At 40.7% G+C, this 23,841-nt stretch overlaps 1 protein-coding gene across 3 annotated transcripts in view; it reads left to right on the top strand.

Annotated features, from left to right (window-relative positions):
• The first annotated feature begins 2,159 nt into the window (after positions 1 to 2,159).
• ctnnal1 (catenin (cadherin-associated protein), alpha-like 1) overlaps positions 2,160 to 23,841 on the top strand; it is a 53,172-nt gene continuing 31,490 nt past the window's right edge. The window contains exons 1-2 of one of the 3 annotated variants that reach the window (XM_079367455.1): positions 2,161 to 2,405; positions 2,501 to 2,654. In XM_079367455.1, coding sequence (XP_079223581.1) covers positions 2,559 to 2,654 — 96 coding nt within the window. In that variant the 5' untranslated portion in view covers positions 2,161 to 2,405; positions 2,501 to 2,558. Of the gene's footprint in view, positions 2,655 to 23,841 lie in introns of all 3 variants that reach the window. The other 2 variants (XM_079367456.1, XM_079367454.1) reach the window with 2 other exon arrangements.

Raw genomic sequence — 23,841 nt, 5'->3', positions numbered from 1 at the left:
TCATTCGCACATAGCAGTGTGTGTGACTGTGTGTGTATTTGTGTGTGGTGAAACCTATGTAAGCAGGGAGGGTTAAACTAAAGCATAGCTCTAGGGTTTTAAATAAATACTGGCAGGGAATAGGAATGGTAGACAGGTTCACACACACACACACACACACACACACACACACACACACACACACACACACACACACACACACACACACACACACACACACACCATTGTCTTCACTGCTGACAGAGTGCAAGCCAGCCACCATATTTGACGATGAAGGAGCTGTAGATAAAGCCCTTGCTAATAGTGCCACATACAGTTCTTATAGGTCTATCTGCCTATCTGCTCTCAGCCATCTGCTGTGTGTAATATCAAGAGTTGCTCATCACTTGTCATCCAGCCTCTGCACATGAACAGTTAGAAATAGCTACAGGAGCCACTTGAGGATACAGATTATTAGGCAATAGTTTGGTCAGGCTCAGATCCAGAAGGCTATAAAGTATTTTGATACTTAATTCAGCCACTTGATCACGAAACAAGAAGAGGAACGATGTAATTGTTGGAAAACACTTTTTTTCTGTCAAGATAGGGTGCTTAGTGTATATTAATGAGAAATAAAATAAACTTTTTTTGATGTTAGTAAATGGCTGCAATGAAACAAAAAGTGAAAAATTTAAAGGGGTCTGAATACTTTTCATACCCACTGTATAACCTCACTTTTTGAGCAAGGCACTCTCTCCATTAATGCATAGCTGCAGGTCCTACTTCTGCTTGTGTGTGATTCAGGCCTGAGAAGCATGTCTCTAAAATATCAGAGAATAAAGTATCACTGATGATAAATTTACTGACCTCCCATGATAGGGAATGCTGGACTGAAACTCTCACACCAGAATTATTAGATTGAGAATTTATTCAGAACAAGTCATTTTAACAACGTCACACGAGGGAGTGATGTATTGAATTTCAGCATGACTGTGATTTAGTCAAGGTAACAGTCATGCAGATATTCAGGATGGCAAAAGTGTGATATTTACACAAGACAGCATGGATTTTTGTTTTACAACAAAAGGAAGAAACATGATTTTTATTTTTAGTTTATTTAATCATTCATTTTACTAAAACAAAACAAGTATATTTCTGGAGCTGGTTCTGTATTGTTGTCATTCTTTATCAGCACACATGGAATGAGTCTTCCAATCAGAAAAGTCTCTGATCTTGAGATAGAAAGGGAACCTGTTTGAAAATCAAAGATCTTTACTGGATTTTTTAGTTTCAGAATTGGTGTTTTTCTTTTAAATGTGATTCTTATCTTGTTATCCTGTTTGAGAAATTAGCTCTGGGATTTATGGAGGATGCCTTCTGTTAGCCTCAAAGTAGAGAATTGTGTCCATGTGTGATTTATGCATCACATGCTTCTGCATGCATAGAATGACAAAGTAAATACACCATTGTCCACCACTCAGCTTACATGTAGCTTGTTTATGTTTTTTTCTTCATATTTTAACCAAAACCAGCACAATAAATATTTACCTTATACACTATAGGAACCCTATAAGGGTTAAATCTGAAGACCATGGTACCAAAGCTTTCTCCAGACAGACAAAAACTAAAGTTTCCAACAGAGCTGTATTCCTGTCAGAGCAGCTGTCCCATGTGGCTGAGTCAGTGAAGCCACATTCGATTGGCATTTTTGGTGGTGTTGGAGAGGATGATAAGGGATTCTCAGACTCCAGGGGATAATGTGGGATTCTTTGTCTCAGGGATCAAATCAGAGCTGTGCAAGTCTGGATGGATTATAAATGTTTACATCATAAAACTCTGATCCGGACCCTATAAAAACCTCTACAATCTGCAAAAAGTAGAAGGCTATAAGACGTTAAAAATGTTAAACTCTAATAAGATCCTCTGAAATCTGCATGAGTAGATGACAGATTTAAAAAATGTTTGCATGCTATGGCCAAAAGACAATTCAGATGGGACACTTTTAATTGAAATGCTTTGAATAGGCTAGTGTAACTGTTCTGACTGAGAGGAGAAAATGATTCAAATCAAAGTAGGCCTTGTCTAAATAAAAAAGTCTAATCTGTGTCAAAAACAAACAAACAAACAAACGAAGGAGCACTCTGGGACGCCTTGAGCTGCATTAACAGCCAGTGAAAAGGTAGTCTACAAAAGGTGCGTGCGTGCTGTGGTTCGCATGTAAGTGTGTAAATGTGTGTGTGTGTGTGGTTGCCCACAGTGGTGTGCTGCAGTCCGCTCCCAGCCGTTCTTGAGTAAACTACATGGACATTAGCGGGCGCAGCGGCACCACCACCACCACCGAGCCGGAGTGGGTTGAAACAGCGCGCTGTGAGTGGAGAGCCACTCGATAACGACAGTCTAACCAAGTGAAAAAAACAACCCCCCCGGTGTGTAACTGCAAGTCTGCTAACACCAGTTTGCAGCTGAGAGACAGCCAAAGAAAGGGCTCGTGGTGAACTCCGTGTATTGTGTTTTCAGCCAGCCAGGCAGAGAGAGAGAGAGAGAGGGGGAGAGAGGGAGAGAGATTGAGCTCGGCGGGAATGGCTTCATCTCCGTGCGGCAACAGTAACTTTGATTCCGGGCTGGAAATCAAGACTCGCTCGGTGGAACAGACGCTTATTCCTTTAGTGTCGCAGGTGAGTGCACTTTTTCCTGAACGCAAAAACAATGCGTTATGTTTGTGTTTCTGATCACATTTGTACTTTAAAAACGGAGTTTTGCCTCACAACAGGCGTGCTCGGAAGCAGGGGGCTAACTTTCTCCTGTTCACCTGAGACTGCATGTGTGCTGGTTAAACTCTGCCTCCCGTGCGGACACATGATTACAGGTTATTTATTGAAAATGCGGCAATCGCTGTAATGAATCGTGGTATTTGGGCTACAGCATGCAATCCAGGGGACTTTTTTACAAGTTGCACCCAACTTCACACATTATCGAATAAGCTTTTATCTACTAAGACATGGACAAAGCAGATATTTTGTAGTTGTTATGCAGAAGCTGCAGGATACAGAATTATATAACAGGTCTGGCCGCAAATGGGGAAGTTGCCAAGGAAATGGAGCAATCAAACCAATGACCAGCCATCCAAAAACAAATCTGTTAAGCAAGTGTGATTTTTAATCCCTAATTTTTGCTGGAAATCACCAGAAATCCGTCTAAAAGTCCTCGCACACTCCACTGTGAGAAAACGCTGCTAACGAGGGGGCAACACAGTTTTCCAGAAGTTGTGAGTGTGGGACTTCCACTTCTGTAAACGGGCCACTTTGAGGCACGTGTTTTGTTTTTCAATAAACACGAAGATGAAAGACCCACTTAAGGCCACTGCACTCTTTCAACAACTCCTCCCTGGAGCACTAGAAACAGTATAGTCACAGCTTTACAAGCACAAGAGTTTAGTTCATTGAGTTGATTAATCAAAGTATTGTATCCCCAAAAGCTGTTTTTTTCCCTTCAACAATAATGTCGTTTTAGGCTGAAAGGAACAAAAACAGATGATTCAGTTTATGAAGGTTCTGCTTTTTACCTGAGCATGATTTCTGTTCCCCCCTCTGAAGTTCTAAACATGTCAGTATAGGAGGTGGGCATCTCCCTGAATAAGGGAATGGCCACCTCCTGTCTTATAAATGCAAACATCCCTTTTCTTTGCAGGGGATAATAGGACTTGTAAATGCTGTGTTGTTTTCAAAAAGAGACAGTGGAAGTGAAAGGGACAGTTCTTCTCCCTGTGTGCTCTGAAAGCCAGCCTCCTCCCTGTCATTGTCCCAGCTCATTTGAAAGATATAAGGTCACCGTGCTCTGAATGGATTTCGGGTTGCTATTAGAGGAGTACATCTTTCAGGGTTTTTTTTGCTCCTTCGATGAAGGCTGTTTGTTTGTGTGGTTGTCTTGAGAGTGTCAGACATTCGTGAAACCGTTGGAAACAAAGTGTGGTTGAAAACGAAGGGGTAAATCCACTCAAGGTTATACCTGTGATGCAAACAGCCGTGATAGTAAGCGCTGCAGTGATACTGTGAAAAAGCATTGAGTCAATCTGCTGCACTCTGCATTATCTTAATATTTAAGCTGCAGCAAACTTATGGTGCACTCTTGAAAGACTGGCTCCAGTCTTATAGAAAGGTGTGCTGTACACTGAAACAGCTTTCAGCATATTAAAGTCCACCGTTTGAATAGTGGGCCTCAAGGACAATCTCTTTTAACTTTCTTTTTCTCAGTGTGAGGCATGTCCCCATAGCAACAGAGCACTGCATTGCTGAAAGAAACAACATTTGCAAGCCCGGCTATCTCCATTTGCAATGTCTTTTTGTTCGTTGGTGCTGTTGTGATGTCATCGATTTACAAGGACATCAACTCAGTCAGTGCTCGCCGCTTTAGTTCGCTGCTTTACCTCCTTAGTTTGAGGCGACAACTTTTTGCGCGCGATGGTTACACGTGTGAAAAAAAACCATGACTTGATAGTGCGAGTAGGCAGACAACATGTTTCAGGACATCAGCAGTTATAATAGCCGATTCATCGTTTTGTTTCTTCCAAACTGAAACTGAGCAAATGTACAAAATGTTGTGGCGTTAGCTTTTTAAGTCTTCAGTCCCTTTCGCACTGCCTGTTCAAGAAAGGGACCGCTACGCCTCCATTACACCTCGAGTATGTGTATGTTACTGAGGAGTAAGGATAAGTTACAGAGCGGTAATGGAGGCAAAACAGTGTGTGTTTGTGTGTGTGTACAGAAAATAAGGTACATTGTTTTTGTTTTCATTAGAACCTATACAAACACATTGGAGAATGTTGAAGCTGTAGTTGGTCTAGTAGTTGGTCTGGTGGCGGTTTAGTATCATAATGTTCACATAGAATGGGATTAAACTGTCACCTTCACCTGCTGTGTAAGCGTACTTGGGGCATGTGGGCTGCATCAAGTATACATAAGAAATCTGTCTTCATTGTGCGTATGCCAGTGGCCAAGACAGATGTTCTACCGGGCTCTGGCACTTCAATTATCGCCTTTATGTGAGTATGATAACTCACTTAAGGGGCTTATGCCACAGTTCCCGGAATCAGTATTGAGTAACATGGCTTATAATTGAATTCTAATGATTAAAAGCAGAGTGTACGCACAGACTGTGTGGGCTGTGCTGCGCGGCTTTACTTTGAAAGGAGCTTTGTTCTTCAGTGTGTGTTTATGTGAACGCAAGCTCATGTGACGCGGGGGTCATTAGATAAGTATCGAGGAGGAAATGAAAAGGCAGTGTTCGTACGAAAAGCTCGGTTTGATGAGGTAATAACGAATCATGTGGTGCACCAGTATCCTCTCCTCTCCTTGCTATGAGGTTGATTTCCTCAGGCCTCTGTTATCAGCGTCACTCCCACCAGGGTTTAATTATAGGCCATGGGAGTCTCCCACCTTTGCACTATACGTACACACACACACACACACCCATACCACATTATACACATTCCCACCCACCTCTTTTCCTTTCATGATTGTATGTTCACCTGTCTACTTGAGTTCTTGTGTATGCACTAATCAGAGATTTAGCAATTCCGATCACACCTGAATGACTTTCATAATGGGGCCCACCTGGATGTTGTTATGCTGCATCTCTCAGATAATTTCCACAATTCACTAAACACGAGGGAGCTCTCAAGTCAATGTAACTGAATCACTCACCTCTGTTACGAATTCACCTCTCGTGCAGGCCTCCATCTTTTTTTCTTCTGCAGCCATCTCCATACCAATGCACGTGAGCGTGGTGAGGGTAATGAATTGCTCTGGTGGTGGTCAAAAAACGTAATGGGCGTCACACAGAGAGGAGGGAATATAAATGAATGGGTACCCTTGCTGTTTTCCTACCTGTGATGTGTTATGTAGCCAGCTGGAAAGCAATTAGTGGTAAGCCAGCTGCCTTTTTCCTTGAGATCGGATTCTTGTTTTAAAGTGTTGATCAGAGAAATAACAGTTTAGTTCTGTGTGTTTTTGTTGTTGTTGTTTTTTTTTTTCAATATAATTGGGGGGTGTTCCTATAAAAAACGCGCCAGCCAGGACATGGTGGTCCTCTGTCTGACAAAACGTAGGGGTGTTGTTTTGAGGTAAAGAAGTGTGGGAAGGAACAAGGGCGAGGGAGTAGTAACTAAGACTTTGATCAGATACGTGAACATTTAAGCACTTGTGACACGCCTGGCCTTGTGATTACAAAGCTATGTGGGCTTCATCATTTTTCTGCAGGGCTAAGCTTGCACTTTCTTAAAAGATTTTCAACTATAATTGGGCCTGGAAAATCCGTTTTCTGTCCAAGTATGTAAGCGTCAACTTTGTTATGCTTCCGGAGGTTCTGTGGGCCTTGCAGTTTTTGCTCTCTGATGTGTTAAATAAATGTGGGTAACAAATCGCTGCAATCTTTGTTTTGCAGACGAACTGGATTGAAATGGCATATTTATTACTCAAACAAAAGCTCAGTGGCAGTTTTGATGATGTGATTTACTCGGAGTATTAGCATCTGTCACATAAATTCTCCATTAAACCAAATGTGCACTCTAAACATTCCCCTGCTAAACAGCTCTGTAAGCACGACTGCGTCAAACGTTCGTCCTTCTTTCTGGAAATATAGGGAATTGAGTTCTGTGAAGGCACAATATTTCCCTCTCAATGTTCATGGTCCTGCAATGGCTTGACATGACAAACGTTCAGGTTGTGAAGTCGTTTTTTTTAATACCCAGACAGAGAGCCGGCCCTAACAGATCTGCCTCCTTCAGCTGTGTGATGATAATGAAGACAAATGAGCTCCTGGCATGAAGGTGAACCCACATGAGGTGCCACGCAAGCATGTGTCCACGTACACAAAAAAAATACCATTCCCCTGGGTATGATCCAAATGATCCTGTACTGTGTATGAATAGTGGGTGTCTTTGTGTACTTAGTGTTTACTTGTGGATCACGGAGACAAAATGAATCTGTGGTTATGGGGTTTGAGGTTTCACATGTCGTCATGTCTGTTTTTCTGTTCTCTGTGTTTTGCCACAATGAGTTGTCACTTTATCAGCCTTCACCCTTCTGAGGCTTTGACAAAACAACGAGCCTGATAACACATTTCCACTACAGCTCTGATCAAATTATTATCGAGTTTTACGGGAAGCAGTATGAAGGCAGTTGATACTGACTCGACTGAACAGTAGAAAGCTTCAAATATGAGTGACTGTGTATCAGCCTAGAGGACTCTCATATTCCATCCAGAACGTTTATCAGAGATTTCTCTGCCGTGTCATTGGAAGACTGGACATCTAATTAATTCCTGACTACAACTGTTACGTTCTTGTAGTTCCAAGTCTAACCTGGCAGGTTAAATTGTGTCTTAAGTCTGGGCCAACCAAATTGTACATTTGCTTTAGCCCCCCCCCCCCCCGGGAAATGTCAGGACATTTTCACGAGCGCAGCGCATGTGTGTAAACGAGCACTAGAGGTTGAGGCTGTTGGAGCAAGTGGTGTAAGTAAGTGTTTTGTTCAGCAGATCCCTTCAGGTTCACGCATCGCAGAGACGAATCACAGTGAGCCTGACTCACATTATTGTTGTGTAAATTAGGAACTGCAGCTATACTCCTGCCTGGTGGTAGTATACACACAGACAGTCAGCAAACCTGTCATCAAACAGAAATGAGATGTAATTCCTCTAAACGCCCTGTGTTTTCTATAACCGTTTTCTATAACAACAGTTTGTGATGATTATAGTCTCTCACCAATAATTCATTCATAGTCTCTCATTTAATTTAGTTCTGTCTTTCTCAAGCGCACACACACACACACACACACACACACACACACACACACACACACACACACACACACACATAAATATAAACACATATATGCCAGGCTGTATGACCGGTGTGTCCCCCCCCCTTGTCCTCCCTCTTACACTCCCCTCACTATTGCTGTCAAGGGAGTCATTGCAATTGGCTGTTCTCTTTAGGAGCCGATAAAAGGGTCTGTCTCACATGCTGTGGGTCAGTGACATCTTCCTCACTGATATGCGTCCAGATAAGAAAGCAGTGTTGTGTTTATGTGCGGGGCTGTCCCTGAAACCTCTAAATAACCCAGCCCAAAGGAATAAGAAAGAGCAGCACTGTTAACTTAATGGGGGGGGGGGGGCTATCTCACCCTCAGCTCTTTTAAGTTATCTGAAGGCGGTAGCTAATAGCGATAGCCAATTTTAATTACTCGAGGAGAAAGCTTCTGCCTCCGACAGAGATCTGTAGCTTAAGCTGCGAGGTTGATAATTTATTGATTCAACATCCTCCCCATTATCAGGCAGCTGTAAAGTGGCATTATTGTGCGGCGACTGAAAATGGAAAACAATTTCAGACATCTCTCCTCCAGGAAGAACTGTCCTCTTGTGGCTTTTTGGTTGTGCAAGGTTTTAAATTGTTCTGCGTTCGCTGTGATTTCTTCCGAAGAGAAAGTCCCAAAGAAAACACTTATTCTGTTATCTCTCCAAATTAACATCAGGGAATTTAAGCTAGTGTTTAGAATTAAAAAAAGAGCATTAAAACTAAGCTCAGCCTATAAATGCAAAGGGTCCTCTAAGGCCTGGAAATGCTATTAGGGGCTTATCATTCTTGTTTAGTATCAAGTTACTGTCCAGTCAAATCCCAGCCTGTATTTACAGCTTATTCTTAGTTTATGATGGTTATAAGATAGTAATGAGATGTCTCATAAGTGTGAGCACTCAAGAAGAGATCTCTATCAGCGGGGATGTGGTGCCTAATGTAGCGTGGGGTTTTCGGCTGCCCAGCCTAACTGAAAGCACCCTGCAGATCGAAACAGATGCATGAACTCACGCCTAAAAGCACAGACAAGGACATAGTTATTGACATTAATTACTCTGTAGTCACACAGAGGCCATCTGCGAACAGCAACTCCTCACCCGCTGCTTGTGAAGAAGGGTCCGATTTTAATAGACATGCCATCATAAAGGGCATATTGACATGATAACATAACAAAAATACAGCTTGATTTACAAGTGTTCATTAAGAGAGAGTATCACTTTTTCTATCTGGCATCCTTTTAACAGAGAAATAAAGATGGACTGTAACAGAAGGTGTTGCCGCTGTCAGAACGGATAGCCCACTCTCTGTAATCTTACAGACATGTACCCTCCCACACGTCCTGTCATGTATTTCCAGAGTTATCAGACAACGTATCTATATTGTCTGCTGCCCGGACAACCAGAGGTAAACAGATCAGCATTTGGCAGGCGAGTGTTTGTATCTCTGTCTGTTGGCGGTTTCTTGGCACAGAGGACTGATTATTCCAGCCCTTTGAACACGACATTGACGAGGACAGTTGTTGACAATGTGAAGTATAGGCCTTGACTGGGGAAGCTTTGGGAGTACTGGAGAAGGCAGGAAACATTGACGGTGAAGAGATCGTTTAAAGGATACAATGACTGTAGTAACATGTTATCATGACATCATTCTCAATATACTTTTGTATCCTCACTAAAAAAACCCGCCCTGTTTCTTAGCTCTATAACAGATCTGTTTTTAGCCAGCACTGGTTGTATGCAGGGAAAACAAACTATGAAAAGAAAAATAGACTGAAAGCAACTGACTAATGAAATCCTGATACTTGTCTATTGCTTCTATTAATGGGTGTAAGTGTGTGTATATATATATGTGTATATATAAACACATGACAGTGCAGCTATCAATTTACTTTTCCACTAACCTCCAGCCCATTTTTTTGCTTCTCTCGCTGCTAGTCGGACTGTAAAACAATGAGCAGGGCAGGGTACAGGAACTCTTGGCTGGAAATTATTCATCACTATTCTCTATAGCAACAGTGGAAGCCCCCTGCTTTTTAAAATTTCTTTGGGCTTTTATTGGTTTATTGATAGGACAGTGGACAGAGTCAGAAACAGGGATATTAGAATTAGGAATGGCGTGGGCCCACCCGATCCAAAAAGTGGACAGTTGCTCTGCCTATTTAGATGTTTTAAAAGTCTAACACCATAAGCACCCCCCCATTACTCGACTACAAAAAGAATAGCCAAACCTGTCCATATTCTTTTGAGTGTGGGAGATAACTACACGAGGAGGCAGGTATCATGTTGCCAGGAGTGACTCTGGCCTACAAATACAGGTTGAGCCCTGTTGTTGTAGCCTGTAACTGTTCACATTGGGCAAATTGCCATCATTACAAGGATACCAGATAAGCTATGAGCCACATGCTTACATGTTTCCATCAAGATCACTTCAAACAACAGGTTTCTCAGGCAAGGTCTGAATTGGGATGGGTTTTTTTCCGAATGTATTTATAGAACTTTTTTGGTGATATACTTCAGAGATGAAGGTATTTGCAGGGGAAAATGTCACACAGAATCTAAAAATAGTAGAAAACAAGAATAGTATCACATCTCTGTAGTTGTATTTCACAGAAGCAAGAATTATCTTGCAAATTGTGATATTCAGGCTGTAGGGGGTTTTACACCTTTAAAGTCAGCCTGTATCTTCTCCTCGTATTCCTTTCTCTGTTCGTCCCTTTAACTCCCCCCCCCGGGGAGATGCAGTTAACACTTTAACCTCTGCTCTGTGCCATACTTTATAAAACATATCCATGAACTCCAACTGGACTGTCATAGAATCACCGATTCATAAATGAAAATAGTGACATTAGTAAGACAAAGTTTTCTGGGATTAAATGGGCGAGTACCCCCAAAAATGTTGAGGAGCATCAAACCCAATAATTCTTGTTTTTGTGCACCAATTTGGCTAAAATGGGTAATTTACTCTCTATTTTTCTGTCACTCGCAGCAACTTTTGGTTGAATTTAAATTTATCTTTAAAAGCAAAAAGTATTGAAAAGTGTTGAGCATTTTGAAAACCTTGATCGTCAGTCACAGATGTTACGTGCTATATTAACCTAGCTTGACGCTAACACATGCTGGAAATCGCCATTGTGGGGCAAATCATGATCATTAAGTAACTTAAGAAATCATATCAATTTTACTTTTTAGTACCAAGGTATTATCACCAGGGTTAAAAAAATAAAACCAATGCCGAATGCAGATCGAGGGTCCGCTTTAGGCTGGCTGCAGAAGCACCAGAAGTTACATACACACCCGTTCAAAAAGCCTGTTTTTACAGCAGAAATGAACGTGTTTACAGCCTGGTTAATAATAATAATTTGGTCTGATTATCTGATGTCATGGTCAGCACACTGACACACACATTGTCTCTTCGAATATTTGCAAAAATCATGACCGATCCCCAGTTTATAAATACTCTTTTACTGCTTTTAATGGAAGTGTAATGATTTTTCTCCTGATTTTGATCGTTAAAGGTCAAGCTACATAAAAATGACATCGCATGGCTTCCGGATTCATCATTTTTATATTTCTTTCTCTCCAGCAGTAACGTTGCTGACTGTACCTCTGAGGAATCCTGCAGTCTGTAGCTTGTATGTGTTAATTGCTTTCTTCAAGAGTCTTTGAACTTCTCCCCTCTCGATAATGAGTTCCTTTAAAGAGATGAAGTTTGACATGACGGAACAAAGAGAGTGTGAAGGACACCAGGAACATAGAATACCAAACGTTTTCTTATCTATTTCTAATTCTGAATTGTCAGAAATTTGCTATGTCACCCCAACATTCTTCCAATGGAAGTACATTATGTGCATATGAAGGAGGATTAGGGCCACTTAAAGAAAACTAACTAAATTAGGCGATTAATCTCCTAAATTTATGAGACTTGACTCATAGATTTACGAAAATAAAATTGTAGATTCGTAAATTTACAAGTTCGAGACCAGCCTTTGCAAAAAATGATGAATGGATAAAGTTGTTTTTTTAGCAGCCTGTTCTCAAATGACAAACATGGAGCAATAGGTCACAAACTGTCTCTGCACAAACTTTGAAACTTTAACAAAGTTTAGTGCAGATAACTGACAAAAATATACGATCGCTGTGTTGGGGCTTTACTTATGCAGATACAAGACACGTGCTTTGGCACGTCATCATCACATTGTCTTAAAATAGCAGGACCCTGAAAAGATAATCTACTGCAAGAAACTGTGGCTTTTCCTAAGAAAGAACCACACTGACTTGGAGGAAGTTTTGTCTACGGAGGAAAAGGCCTCAAGAGTTCATCACCATATTCGCACAGGTTGGTCTCAGATTTGTTAATTTACATTTTTATTTGTTGAACGTTGCCCTCATCCTCCGTCGTATGTGAATGAATGCTTTTTATCATCTTTAAAATCCTTTCACTGTAAAATGCACTTTATGGTTTACCTATTAAACCTTGTGAATCAGAAACACTATAAGTTTAAGGCCATAAAGTCCATGAGGCAAGGATCAGGGTGTTACTGTGAGAAAATATCCGTATGTGAGATGCTATAGCACCTTGTTTGTATGCCTTCCGACCTTCCTGTGTTGCTCTGCCCAATTTCTTGATTCGGTTTTCCTGTCACACACCTAACTCTCCTGCTCTTTCACACCCTGTCTGGAGCCTTGTGCTTAGACTCTCCCACTCTCTCTCTCCACTTAGCCCCCTATTTTTGCACTTTTATCCCAATCTCCCCTGAGAAAACTGTGTCCCTGTATCACCTCATTAATTTGTCTGCCTGCTGAAAACTTAGCCTAAAGGTAAGTAGTGCAAAGAGCTGAGAAGTCCAGTCTTACCATTGTCTCAAAGGACCTTTTACCTGTTTATTTTTTCTCCCTGTTGTAAACTGAGAAGTAATCCTCGGCCTTGCATCTATTCTAAAGAAGAGTAATGGGAACAGCATGTAACCCGCTGAGCTGTCCTTTCCAACCACACAACTACCTGACAGGGATCAAGATGATGGGAACTAAACTATTCGTTGTTAGATCCCCCCCCCCCCCCCAAAAAAAAATATATATACATGTATATATATATATATGCACTAAATTATATTTAGACATTTATTCATTTTGGCCTTAGAACAATTATAAAACACTGACTTTGAGCCTTTGGGTGACTGGACCCAATGGGTGACAGCTTGGGGGCCAGCGAGCCGGTAAAACACAGCCCAGTGTGGTCTTTCTAACACACACACACAGAAACACACACACACTTCTATAAATACATTCAAGTCACACACCTTCTATAAATACGGTTGCGGTTGTTCTGGACATTCAAGCGTGTCTGTTATTTGAAGGACTCTTTGAGTCTCTAATGAAATAAAAACTTCACTTGTGTTTCAATGTGAGACTTCCTGCTTGAGGTTAGACAAGTTGGATCCCTGCCTGTGTATAAAGGTTCCTGGTATTGGTTCAAGTTAATGGTTTTTAGGGTTCAAACAGAGTTCTAGTTGAATCACAAATATGTAATGTAGTGAAAGTGTGTTCCCTGAACCCCCCGTGAAGGTGTGAGAGAGAGTCAGTATGTCACAACACAGGCCATTATCCGTCTAGAATAAAGGGGGGGTTGCATTCCTTTGCTGGTTTCATATTTCCAGCACATACAAAGTGTATGGTGTGAGGGCAGTCTGAAATTGTGTCCATGCATTCTTTAAGGGAGCATCACGCTAGGGTCTAAGGTCAGTGCCTCTGAGGTTGAGAGCTTCTCGCACTATATACTGACTGGTGTGCATGAGTAAGTTCTTTTCCCCACCAAGGGCTTGAACTTTTTCTTGCTTCCTCATCAATGGATCATCCTGGTCAGCCAGTATCTGTCTGCATTGAAGGTTTGACACACTTTATTGATTTATTAATGTAGTCACTCACTTTTTAAAGTCCTTTTCTTCTCATATGTCAACCTGCAAAACCACATTCTTGGAAATATATAATTTTTTTCTTCTTCTGGGTAAGGATTCATCTCTCTCTCTCTCTCTCTCTCTCTCTCTCTCTCTCTCTCTCTGAGGTTAGTCTGCTGTTGAGTTTCTCTCACATCTGACATCTTATCTTCCCATCTCCTTCCTTTTATCTTTGAGGGGGAAAAAAATCAAAGATTCTGAACCTGGGAGGGCAAGAATCCTATAGAGGAAGATTGCCAGAGTTATTTTTCTTCTCATATTGGACGCTTGTGTTAATTGATTTGTGTCTCAATGGGAAAGTTAGAAAAAAGAAGAAAAAAAACGGTTTTCTTAGTCTCTTGGCTTTTGTTGTCAAGACAACTTTCTTTTTTTTTTTTTTTTTTTTTTTTTTTTAAGACAAGCCTGTCCTTGTGTGTCAGGTGTGTTAGGTCAATGTGCTCCCAGCAGTCACTGCAGTCCTTCTGTTCTTTTCTACAGAACATGCTATCGCTGCTTGTGGGAGGCTGTCACAGAGCCTGGTTAAGCCACTTTCACACACTGTTCACTGCACACTATTATTTGTCCATTTCTTGTAATTACCCATCATGATGACTGATGGAATGTTTTCCAGGCTGACTTGGCGAGCAGTTGGGATTATCCTGTTGAGGACTTTGTGTAATTACCCGGTCATTAAACACGGCTCAGTGTGATGACGACCTGAGGGGGCCGACTTGCCAACGTTTCGGTTGTTGCGTTCGTACCCTCAGGGTTGTGGAAGCAGGCTGTCGTCTTCGTGCTATGTTGCATCCAAGAGAGTGACACTGGGGTAAGAGCTGTTTGAGCAGTGGCTGCTGCATCCTGGCAGTCTGGTTCGAAGTCACTGGGACATTTTTTATATTTTACTCTCAGGATAATTCTTTGTATGGCCTGTTTAACAAACTGAGCTGCTGGTGTTGATCTGAAATGTCAGTTGAAAAGACCCAATTCAACTGTCATGTTCCCAGTCAAACTTTTTATTTTCCACAGAGCTTTGCAGGAGCAACGTTTCCTTCTTTCTTTTGGGGAGAGGTGGCCTTTTTTTTTTACTTTGTGTGGTTAAAAAATACAACACAACATATTTTGTGACTTAAATGTCAGAAGTAGACCTGATTAGTTTGGACAGTAATGGTATACATCTGATGTTCAGCACCAGTCAAACAGTCTGGATTCAACTCTACTTGTTAAACTGACGTGCTTGCAGTTCAAAGGGAAGTATGATTACTGGATGTAAATACAGTAAAATAAGTTAACGATTAACCAGTGAGGATATATACAAACTTAATATTAGAGCATAACCTAATCTCATAAAAGGTATGTTATAAAGACATTATCATCAGGATTGTTTTAAATTGGAACTGTTTCTTCATCTGAATCATGTTTGTTGATGACGGATGCAGTGATATCTCTCTGACAGGTTGCATCGATTTTCAGTTCGGCCTCTTTGGCTTTTACAAAGATTGTCATCCGTTTTGCCTGGCTGCCCAGCAGATCATGATGGAGATAATTGAGGTTTGAAATGAAGAAAACCACAACTAGAGGTTTTTCCCTTTTCAAGTGCTCTCGTATCGAGTTTCAACAACCAGAAGAAATCATGGACGGGGAAATAAAGTTGGTTAGAAAGGAAAAACAAAGGAAGAGTGATCAGGGTTTTTCTAGCCATGATTAAGTGGTTCCAATGATTTGTAAGATGTTCCTTGTGTCATTTCATGATATAAAGTTTCACAAGGTGACACTAACACGATTTTTTAAACTCGTAGGAAACGCTTGTTGTCATGGTTGACTTTTTGGCTCTTTAAGCAGAACAGAAAACCATCCACCATTGTTCCACTTGAAGGGTTACATTATTCATTAACTGCAAATTTGGAGTTGTTTATGTGCATCAAAACCAGACAGATGAAACGTTGCCTGAAATGTTTTTTCTTTTCCTCTTTTCTCCTTGACCGCATGCATAAATACAAATATATGAATATTATATTACGTGGTTCAAAAGAGGAAATGAAATATTGCTTCACAATCCAGGCAAAGACTTTCTGATGAGGCGCCCTGTTTGGAAGTTATTCAACTTCCCTTGAATGTTGCCAGCAGATGAATCTGATGTGAAGATTTGAGACCTCACATTGAGTTGGAATGTGTGCTCTCTCACTGTTTTTCTCCTGCAGTTTGCTTCCTTTTTACTTTACCTTGCCAAATTAAACAATTGCCGTTTCCTTGTTAAAGATTGATGCCTGGGCAAAAGTATGAAGGGATGTCTCTATGAAGTAACCTTGTTTTCTCTAGAACAAAGAGCCCAGTGTTTTCCTGAAGAGATGTCTAATTGCATATGGGTTACATTTCCAAATGGGTGGGATCTCATTTGCATTGCCCTGCTGCCTGGGCCAGAGTTGGCTTTGATATAACATCTTGGATTTTCTTTTATTTAAAAAAAACCAAACATGTTGGTTCAAAGATGTCTTGATGCTGTGAGGCTGGTTGTCTTGGTTTTTGTCTGATGACTAATAGATCAATGTAAAGATGACGAGGTCCAGGTTAAAAAGAAAGTATGTTTTCAGTCTTCTTCTTTGATCGTCCCTACACACTCATGGTTATTTCCCCTCGACTATATTTTTGTTGTCTGCCTGTTTGTAGGGATTTTGGTTTGATGGCTTAACACACTATCAGTCTATTTGAGGTAGGCAAGAAGGTGCCTGTTCAGGTTATTGACTACCACTAATAAATTGGTAACACCTCTTGAAGCCAAAGTTTCCACTCCTATTCAGTCCACCATTCCAGGTGCATCATTAAAATAAGCATTTGACAGCAGAACGTCTGTTACACTGTTATTACGTACACAAGAGCAGAAAAACACAAATGTCAAAATTGAGCTAGAGCTTTTGAGCTGTACCACAATGCTGCACTAAAATCTTAAACATGCCTGGCTAATTTTAAAGATGTGAAAGGTAGCGATTTCAGTTTTTGAACCACATTCAAAATATTACGTTTAGATTAACACAGTTCTAAGTGTCACATTTTAGTGCCGTCTTCCCCACTACCTATCATTTAATCTGTACTCTCCTCATGTCACTATAAACATTCTTAATCAGACCAGACGTTGTTCTTACTTAGCTAAGGTTAGCCTAGCGAAACCTCTGTACTAAGTAGAAACAAAAAGTTTTCTCTGTCCAGAGTTTTAAAAACGGCACATTCCTATTTTGGACAGAGCGAGGCGAGCGATATCCCCTTGTTTGCGGTCCTTGTGCTAAACTGTTGCTCGTGAATTGGCAAAAAAAAGTAGCAGCAGGTATCTACTATAGATGTCTAGCTATCCTTTAAGTAACTGTATCATGGTTGGAGATGTTTCATATATAGATAATTCAACTGTCACATCTGATTTCTGCGGGCACAGCTGCAAGAGATTGTCTGTCCCCCCCCCCCCCCCCCCCATCATGAAGCCTTCTTTCTTGTGGTGTGTAATCTAATATAGAAATAAATTTGTTTTAATCCGATTTGTTTATTTACTTTTCTCCAAGCAGTGACTGTAAAGGCTCTTAGAGGCATACAACATTTGTGAACCACAACGCTAGTTTGCGTCACGGTCTGTTTCTCTGCTAACGCAGAAGATCGATTGCCTCTGCACCCTTTCCCATCTTAGTTAACCTTGAATGGTGGTTAAGAGAGCAAAAAGTGATCCGTAGCCATGTTGTTTTTGTCTACCCACTCAGCAAGGAACACTGAATTAGAGGTCACTTTTACTTGTGCTATTTTGTCACTGTCTCTTCTTTCACAGGTTCAGACCTCGATGAAAGAAAGCAGTTTCTTCAAATAAGGTATATACTGTAGTGAGCTGGTAAAGACTTGTGTCTTGTGTATCTTCGCCAGGTCTCTGCTGTCCAACCTCTCTGCCATCCTCCCTCCTATCTCTCCATCACAGCTGTCCGTCTGTTTTTCTCCCCAGGTTTATCATTTACTCTTATCAGCTGCTTCTGGTTCCTCTGGGCTTCCTGCACCTCATATCAGCCTGACTGATTACATTGTAGATTATGTGGTTCTGGCGGTGCACTAACAAACACAGTCACTGGGGTCCCATAATGTGTTTTTTGTCTCCAGTGAATGATACATCTATTTAAATATACAGAATGGCTTTGATTCACATGGGAATAAATCAGTGGAATAGAAGTGAATCATGAGAATTACTGTAAAATGACAGACTGATTTAATTTAGCTTATTATATGCTAAACTACAAACGCCTCGGGTCAAAATAACTCCTGAGATCTCTCTGCACCCTCCCCAGGCTAACTTCCGAATTGATAGATTTCGCCTCATTTTCAGAGAGCTATGATGGCGTACCAGGCGACACAGAAAACCTGTTCTGCTGTGTATTCAGCTTTGACTTCCTGAGTGGAAACACTAGCACAGCTATGGCACATGAATGGTGATCTGTTCTGCTGCCAAAGTCATGGAGATGAATACTTCTCATTATGTGAAACAATCACAAATATGCTATCTGTAAACCCTGGGCCACATTTCTATCCATCTTGTTTGAGAGGTTTCAGAGAGGCTACATACTTGAACTGTGGCAGAGCACCAAGGATCGATGCCAAGCTGTAAAAGCAGACCAGAAGAGGGTTTATATTGGTCGTTTATTTGACAGCGAATGGTCCCTTGGAAAATATGAGCTGAGTTGATTGTTTTTGTCTGCTCTGTGCCAACCATACCAACTATTCTGTTTAGTCTTTGCAACTCTGCATACTTGGAGGCAGGCTGAGCCAATTGCCCACCAGATAGCAGTAACATTGAACCAGCTAAGTAGAGAAAACAGATTAAAAATATTTGTAAACAACACAAGCAACATCTTTTTTTCTTTAGCATTGTGAAATATAATACCGATTTTTAAAGTTGTGCAGGTTTGATTTGATTTTAATTTAGTTGCCTTTTTTATTGTAAAGGTAAATACATGGGATGCTCCTTGCTCGCTATTTTCCCAGTATGTTAAAGCAAACTTAGATAAAGACTTATATATTTAAAACTGTTATTTGGTTTGCTGAATGTGGCTGACGTTAGCAGTGCAAGCAATACCAACCTCCTTGCATGTTAACGTCCACAAGCATTTTGTAACATGAATTTAGACATTGCTCAAGTTAATATGTTCAACGAGATACAGCCTACATATATTTTTAAATACATTTTCCAGATACAACCAAACGGCTCTGCTCCCAAAAGATGCTGTCCAATCATTGTGCTTGTTTACATCCAGGGAGTAGAGCTGGGAAAACAAGTCCATTAAATAGAGTTCCTGCTCCAGCTAGAAATCTACAGCTGTGTTGCAGCATAACATTTGACCTGCATCATGAGCCAACACAAAACCAAACATAAAACATACCTTCCACCAACATGTAATTCTGGTGCTGACGAGCAAGGGTGATAATTTATTTGAGAAAATTTGAACACATACATCACAGGCTGATCATATCAGACTCTATATGACGTTTAACTGTTTAGTTGACTTAACCCACAGATCCCAAGTAATAATAAACATTGGGAGGTGTATTTGCTCTAAGATGTGACAAATGTTGTATCCAATTCTATTTCAATAAATACGATATAGGTGCCTGCTTGAGACACAACTCACTCATAGTTAAATTTAATGTGATTGTGATACTCATAATTAAATTGGGTTTAATGCTTTGCTCAGTAAAAATACCTGCATTTCTTCTTGTTGTTCAGTGGGGTCCTTGGTGAGTCACCTAATCTGACCAAGCTCGAATCCAATTCCTACAACAAAATAAAGCGATGAAGCATACTGCAGCACGACTGTGGTGCGACAAAAACAGGGAAAGCGGAGAATAAGTATACTTTTTGACAAGTTGCCGTGCTGTGAGTCATACGAAGAGCCTGGAGCGAGCATTTCAGTTGACTTCTCATGGGGTTAGATGTCACCTCTGCTCTAATGGGAGACACCACATTCACCTGCAGAGATTAACTGTAAAAAGAACAGATCTGACACTTAAGATGAAAATTGAGTTTTTTTCCACTGAAGATGAAAATTCAAATAGAAAGCAACTAACATTTCAGTTCTGGGCTAAAATCGCAACTGTTTATGAGAAATGTTTTACGGTTGTTGTTTTTTGTAAGTAAGATTTATTAACAAGGGTAAATAACAGATTCACCTTTTTTTAGTTTATCCAATAACTTCATGCTACCTTGCATAAGGATTCTGGATTCAGCTGTGCTTGTTGATCTAACACACTTTTTAAGCTTTCAAGCATGTCATGTTACTTTATCCAGAAGCAGGAGAACAGAGGGATCTGTTAATGAACAAAAGGGTTGACAAGTGCAGGACAGTGGCTCAACTTTGATCAAGCCAAAGTCTGACAACTTACCAAGGATTAAAATGTTTCCTTCATCGATCTTATCCATAGTGACTGATGCTACTTTTGCTGAGAGTCACGTTTGTTTTCACAACTTTTCATATTGGGACTGATAAATCTTTTAAAAAAACACAGAAAAAGTGGGATTAGGCTGAAAGTTCCAGCCTAATAGAAAAATAAACTCTTTCAATAATGGAAACATTGGTCAACACCACAGTGTTTTTGCACTTTAAAAGCCACTTGCTTTGAGAGTGTTTCAACAAATTATTAAAATTCAGCAGAGGAATTCTATCTGTCTTGGTATTGTATGTTTACGGTAAACTTCTTAAATAGAAATCGATAGAAAGTGATATAAGGAAGGGAAAGAGTTGTAACTAATTCAGGTTTAAATTAAATTAAACAGAATTCATATCTTGGCACTGCATCTGAGTCAAACCTTAACAAAGATGTGCCAGTGGGTCTGCTTGCGTCAAAGAAGAACAGTTAATCTTGGTAGTAACAAGAGTGCAGAGCAGAGGCGTTGATCATGAATGAGAAGGCATGCATAGTAAAGTGGATGTTGATGCAAAGAGTAAAAAAAAAAGCAGCAGTTTGTGAAAATCCCTAAATGTGGGCCCAGGTGTGCCAGCGCCTCAGGAAATACTGTTTCCGAAGCTGACCTGCACAGTATATTCCTAGATGCTTCCCCAGGTACACTGCAGGAGGGGCATGTGAACTGTTCAGACCGCCAGAGGGAGTTTGACCTGACGGTCATGTTGTGTTCAGGGCACATCGCTCCTCTCCTTGGTTGACCCCCTCCCCCTGACTTTCCCTTTGTCTGTCTGAGTCTTTCTCCCCCTCCCTTCAACCTACTATCCAGAGAATTATGTGAGCAAAAAGGAATGAAAAGCTGTATTGTGCTCGGTTGACTGCTGTCAAATTGTGGGTGCGTGTGTGCGTGCGTGCATGCTTCTTTCCGCGGATGTCTTTTCTCTACTCTTGCACTATATAACTGATACATCTCTGGCATGCCTTCGTGGTCAAAGGGAGTGAGGAGCATGTTTGAGTCATCTTAACAACTATTCCATAAATCAAGGTGGACACCTACACAGCACGCTGCTACAAAATATACGTAAAAAGAAAGTCTGGAGTAAGCGGTTCTGTAAACATATAAATAACAGAACTTATTCATTCACTGAATAATGTTGACAGTGGAATGTTGCTCAGAGAGATTGCACTGTTGTATTGCCTCGCAGCACTGGCTTGGCATAATGTTTTGGATTTGAGCCCAGGGCCCCAATACTGTATCTGCTGACATACTCGTTAGACAGCAATGCTTGTGTGGCCATTTTTTTTTTTTTTTTTTTTTGGGCAGCATGCAAGTGGAGACACAATTGTTATTGTAACAGTAAGGGTGGTTGCATATTTCATCATGCCACTAACTTGAGAAAATTCAAAGTAAGAAGTTCTACCTTTTTAGAAAGGGAGAAAATGGAGCAAATGGTGTGAAATATTTCTCTGCCAATATGAACCGTGTCAAATACTTGAGGATTTCTCGTGGTGGCACGTGGAACATGAATGAGGCTAACCTGAGCAGACGTTTGCTTGCTAAATCACGAGGGATTGAAGTGAAGTTGTAGTTTATGCAGCACTTTTCTACCCGATGTTTGCTTTGGTTTCAGTCTGCCTGTCCACATATTCAAATGTCAGCGTAGCCAAAGCTTGAAGGCCAAACTCTGCCCTTTTCTCACACAACTCAGATGGAATACAATCTGATAAAAAAAAAAAAAACAACCTCCATACTCATTCAGCTGCTTGCCTCTGTACAGTTCAGGTCATCCTTTCTGTCAGCCTTTGTCTCTGTGTCTGCAAGCCTGCGTAAACCTCTACTAACTCTCAGTGTCGACCTCCATCAGTGTCCGCCTGCTTGTCTGTCTCACTGGCTGTAAACTTCTGTTGGTTACGCGACCTGCTTTCTTTCTCCCCCACTATGTTTACGGTTTGCTGCGAATTGAGAGTGGTTATGCTTGATTATCAGTCACAAGAATGAAGCAATCAATTCCACGAACCAGTCCTTAGAATAGTCACAGAAAACGTATCCTTTATGCTGCCTTGGGAATTAAGTTTAGGCCATCGATGATATTGTTTTGGTAGAAATGTAATTACTAATGATATGAGGAGAGACAATGGCATTTGTCAGTTAACCACTAACTATCATATCTATCACTAACCTCTCCAAATGGTTTTTAATGCCCTGAAAATGTACTGATTGTAATGAGTATTTTAAATTACAATGCTTCTGTATCCTCCTCTCACTCAGAATGATACTGAACATACTAATTCTCACAATATTAACAAAACCTGACCTCAAGGAAAGGTCTTAAACTCTTAAATTAGCAGGGTTATTTTTTTAAACAAGATTTTCTACTAGTTATGATAACTCTGTATCTATATAGATTGAGTCCATGTAATTGTAATTTGACCATCTTTTTAAATGTCTACATGCAAAGCAACTATGGCACTCATTCAGAGTAATATTTCGACTGGCACCTGGTGAGTTGAAGTCTAACTTGTTTGGGCCATTTTTTCACTTCATTGGATAGGAGAGCTAGTGGAAGACAGTAAATACTTGGAGGGGAGATTAGGGGGATGACATGCAGCAAAGGGGCGGAGCTGTGATTGAAACCCACGGGTGCTGTGACGAGGACTATAGTCTCCCTACATGGCACGTCCAACATAACCACTAGCTGGTGGCAGCGTCCCTGAAGGCCAATATTTACTAAGATCCTAAATGTGCATCTTTTCATTTTTAACTCTTTATCGGCTACATGCTCCACTTTTTTAAGAGTCTTTTTAGAATCCATTGCAACGTATGATTATGAAACTATTGCTGTGTTAAGTAGGAATTTAAAGATATCTGAAATATTAAAGCATCATTCTCTTCAAGCTTCAGATAAAGTGTAATCACGAAATTCTTGCAGGCATATAGACTCATACTCAAGCTTTTCCTTTTACGCACAAGTGAACAAGACAGCTAATCAGTTTGTTGGCTACTTGCCCGTGTCTTTCGTCCTCCATCACCTCCTTTATGCCCTTCTTCTCCACCCTCTGCTTCAGTCTTAGACTATCAGCTGGTATTATCCCTTGTCATCTTGTGCTCGTATAGGCACACCCTGATCTTTTTCCTGGAATTATCTTACATGCTGGATAAAACCATCTATGTTCAATCACCCTAAAGGGACACAGATACCTCTGCCAAATCACTGCACTCTCTATCTTTAACTTGGGGAAGTTTCAGCTAGATAGCTTTGAGACAAAAATAGATAGATGGCGAAGTTGGCTTTACTAAAATGTGAGCTTTAAAGTAGGCCCGTGTGATGTGAAAAAAAGCTTAAATGTGCAATAGCTTTCTTCAGTATCCCCATGTGGATTTAAGTGTTGATATCAAAAGCTACAGTTCCTGTGTCTTTCTTTCTTCTGCTCATCTTTCAAACATTAGATGTGTGTAAATCAAGTCGACTCTCCTGAATCCAAAATAACTTCAAGTAGCAGAGGAGCTGTTTTTTTCAACCACATTTTTTACCTCCTCTCTTCTTGTTTGGCTTTTCTAGCTAACCTCGCATCCAACACTCATTGACAGACATGAATCAGATCTTAATGCTAGCTAGTTCTTCATCTGGCCAGCTAACAGTGTGCATTGCTAAGTGTAAATACTAAGTGT

Source organism: Symphodus melops (genome assembly GCF_947650265.1).
Source record: "Symphodus melops genome assembly, chromosome: 18".
In the NCBI taxonomy this organism is placed as follows: Eukaryota; Metazoa; Chordata; class Actinopteri; order Labriformes; family Labridae; genus Symphodus; species Symphodus melops.
The sequence above is the reverse complement of the archived record's forward strand: the minus strand, read 5'-3'. Positions and strand labels throughout refer to the sequence as shown.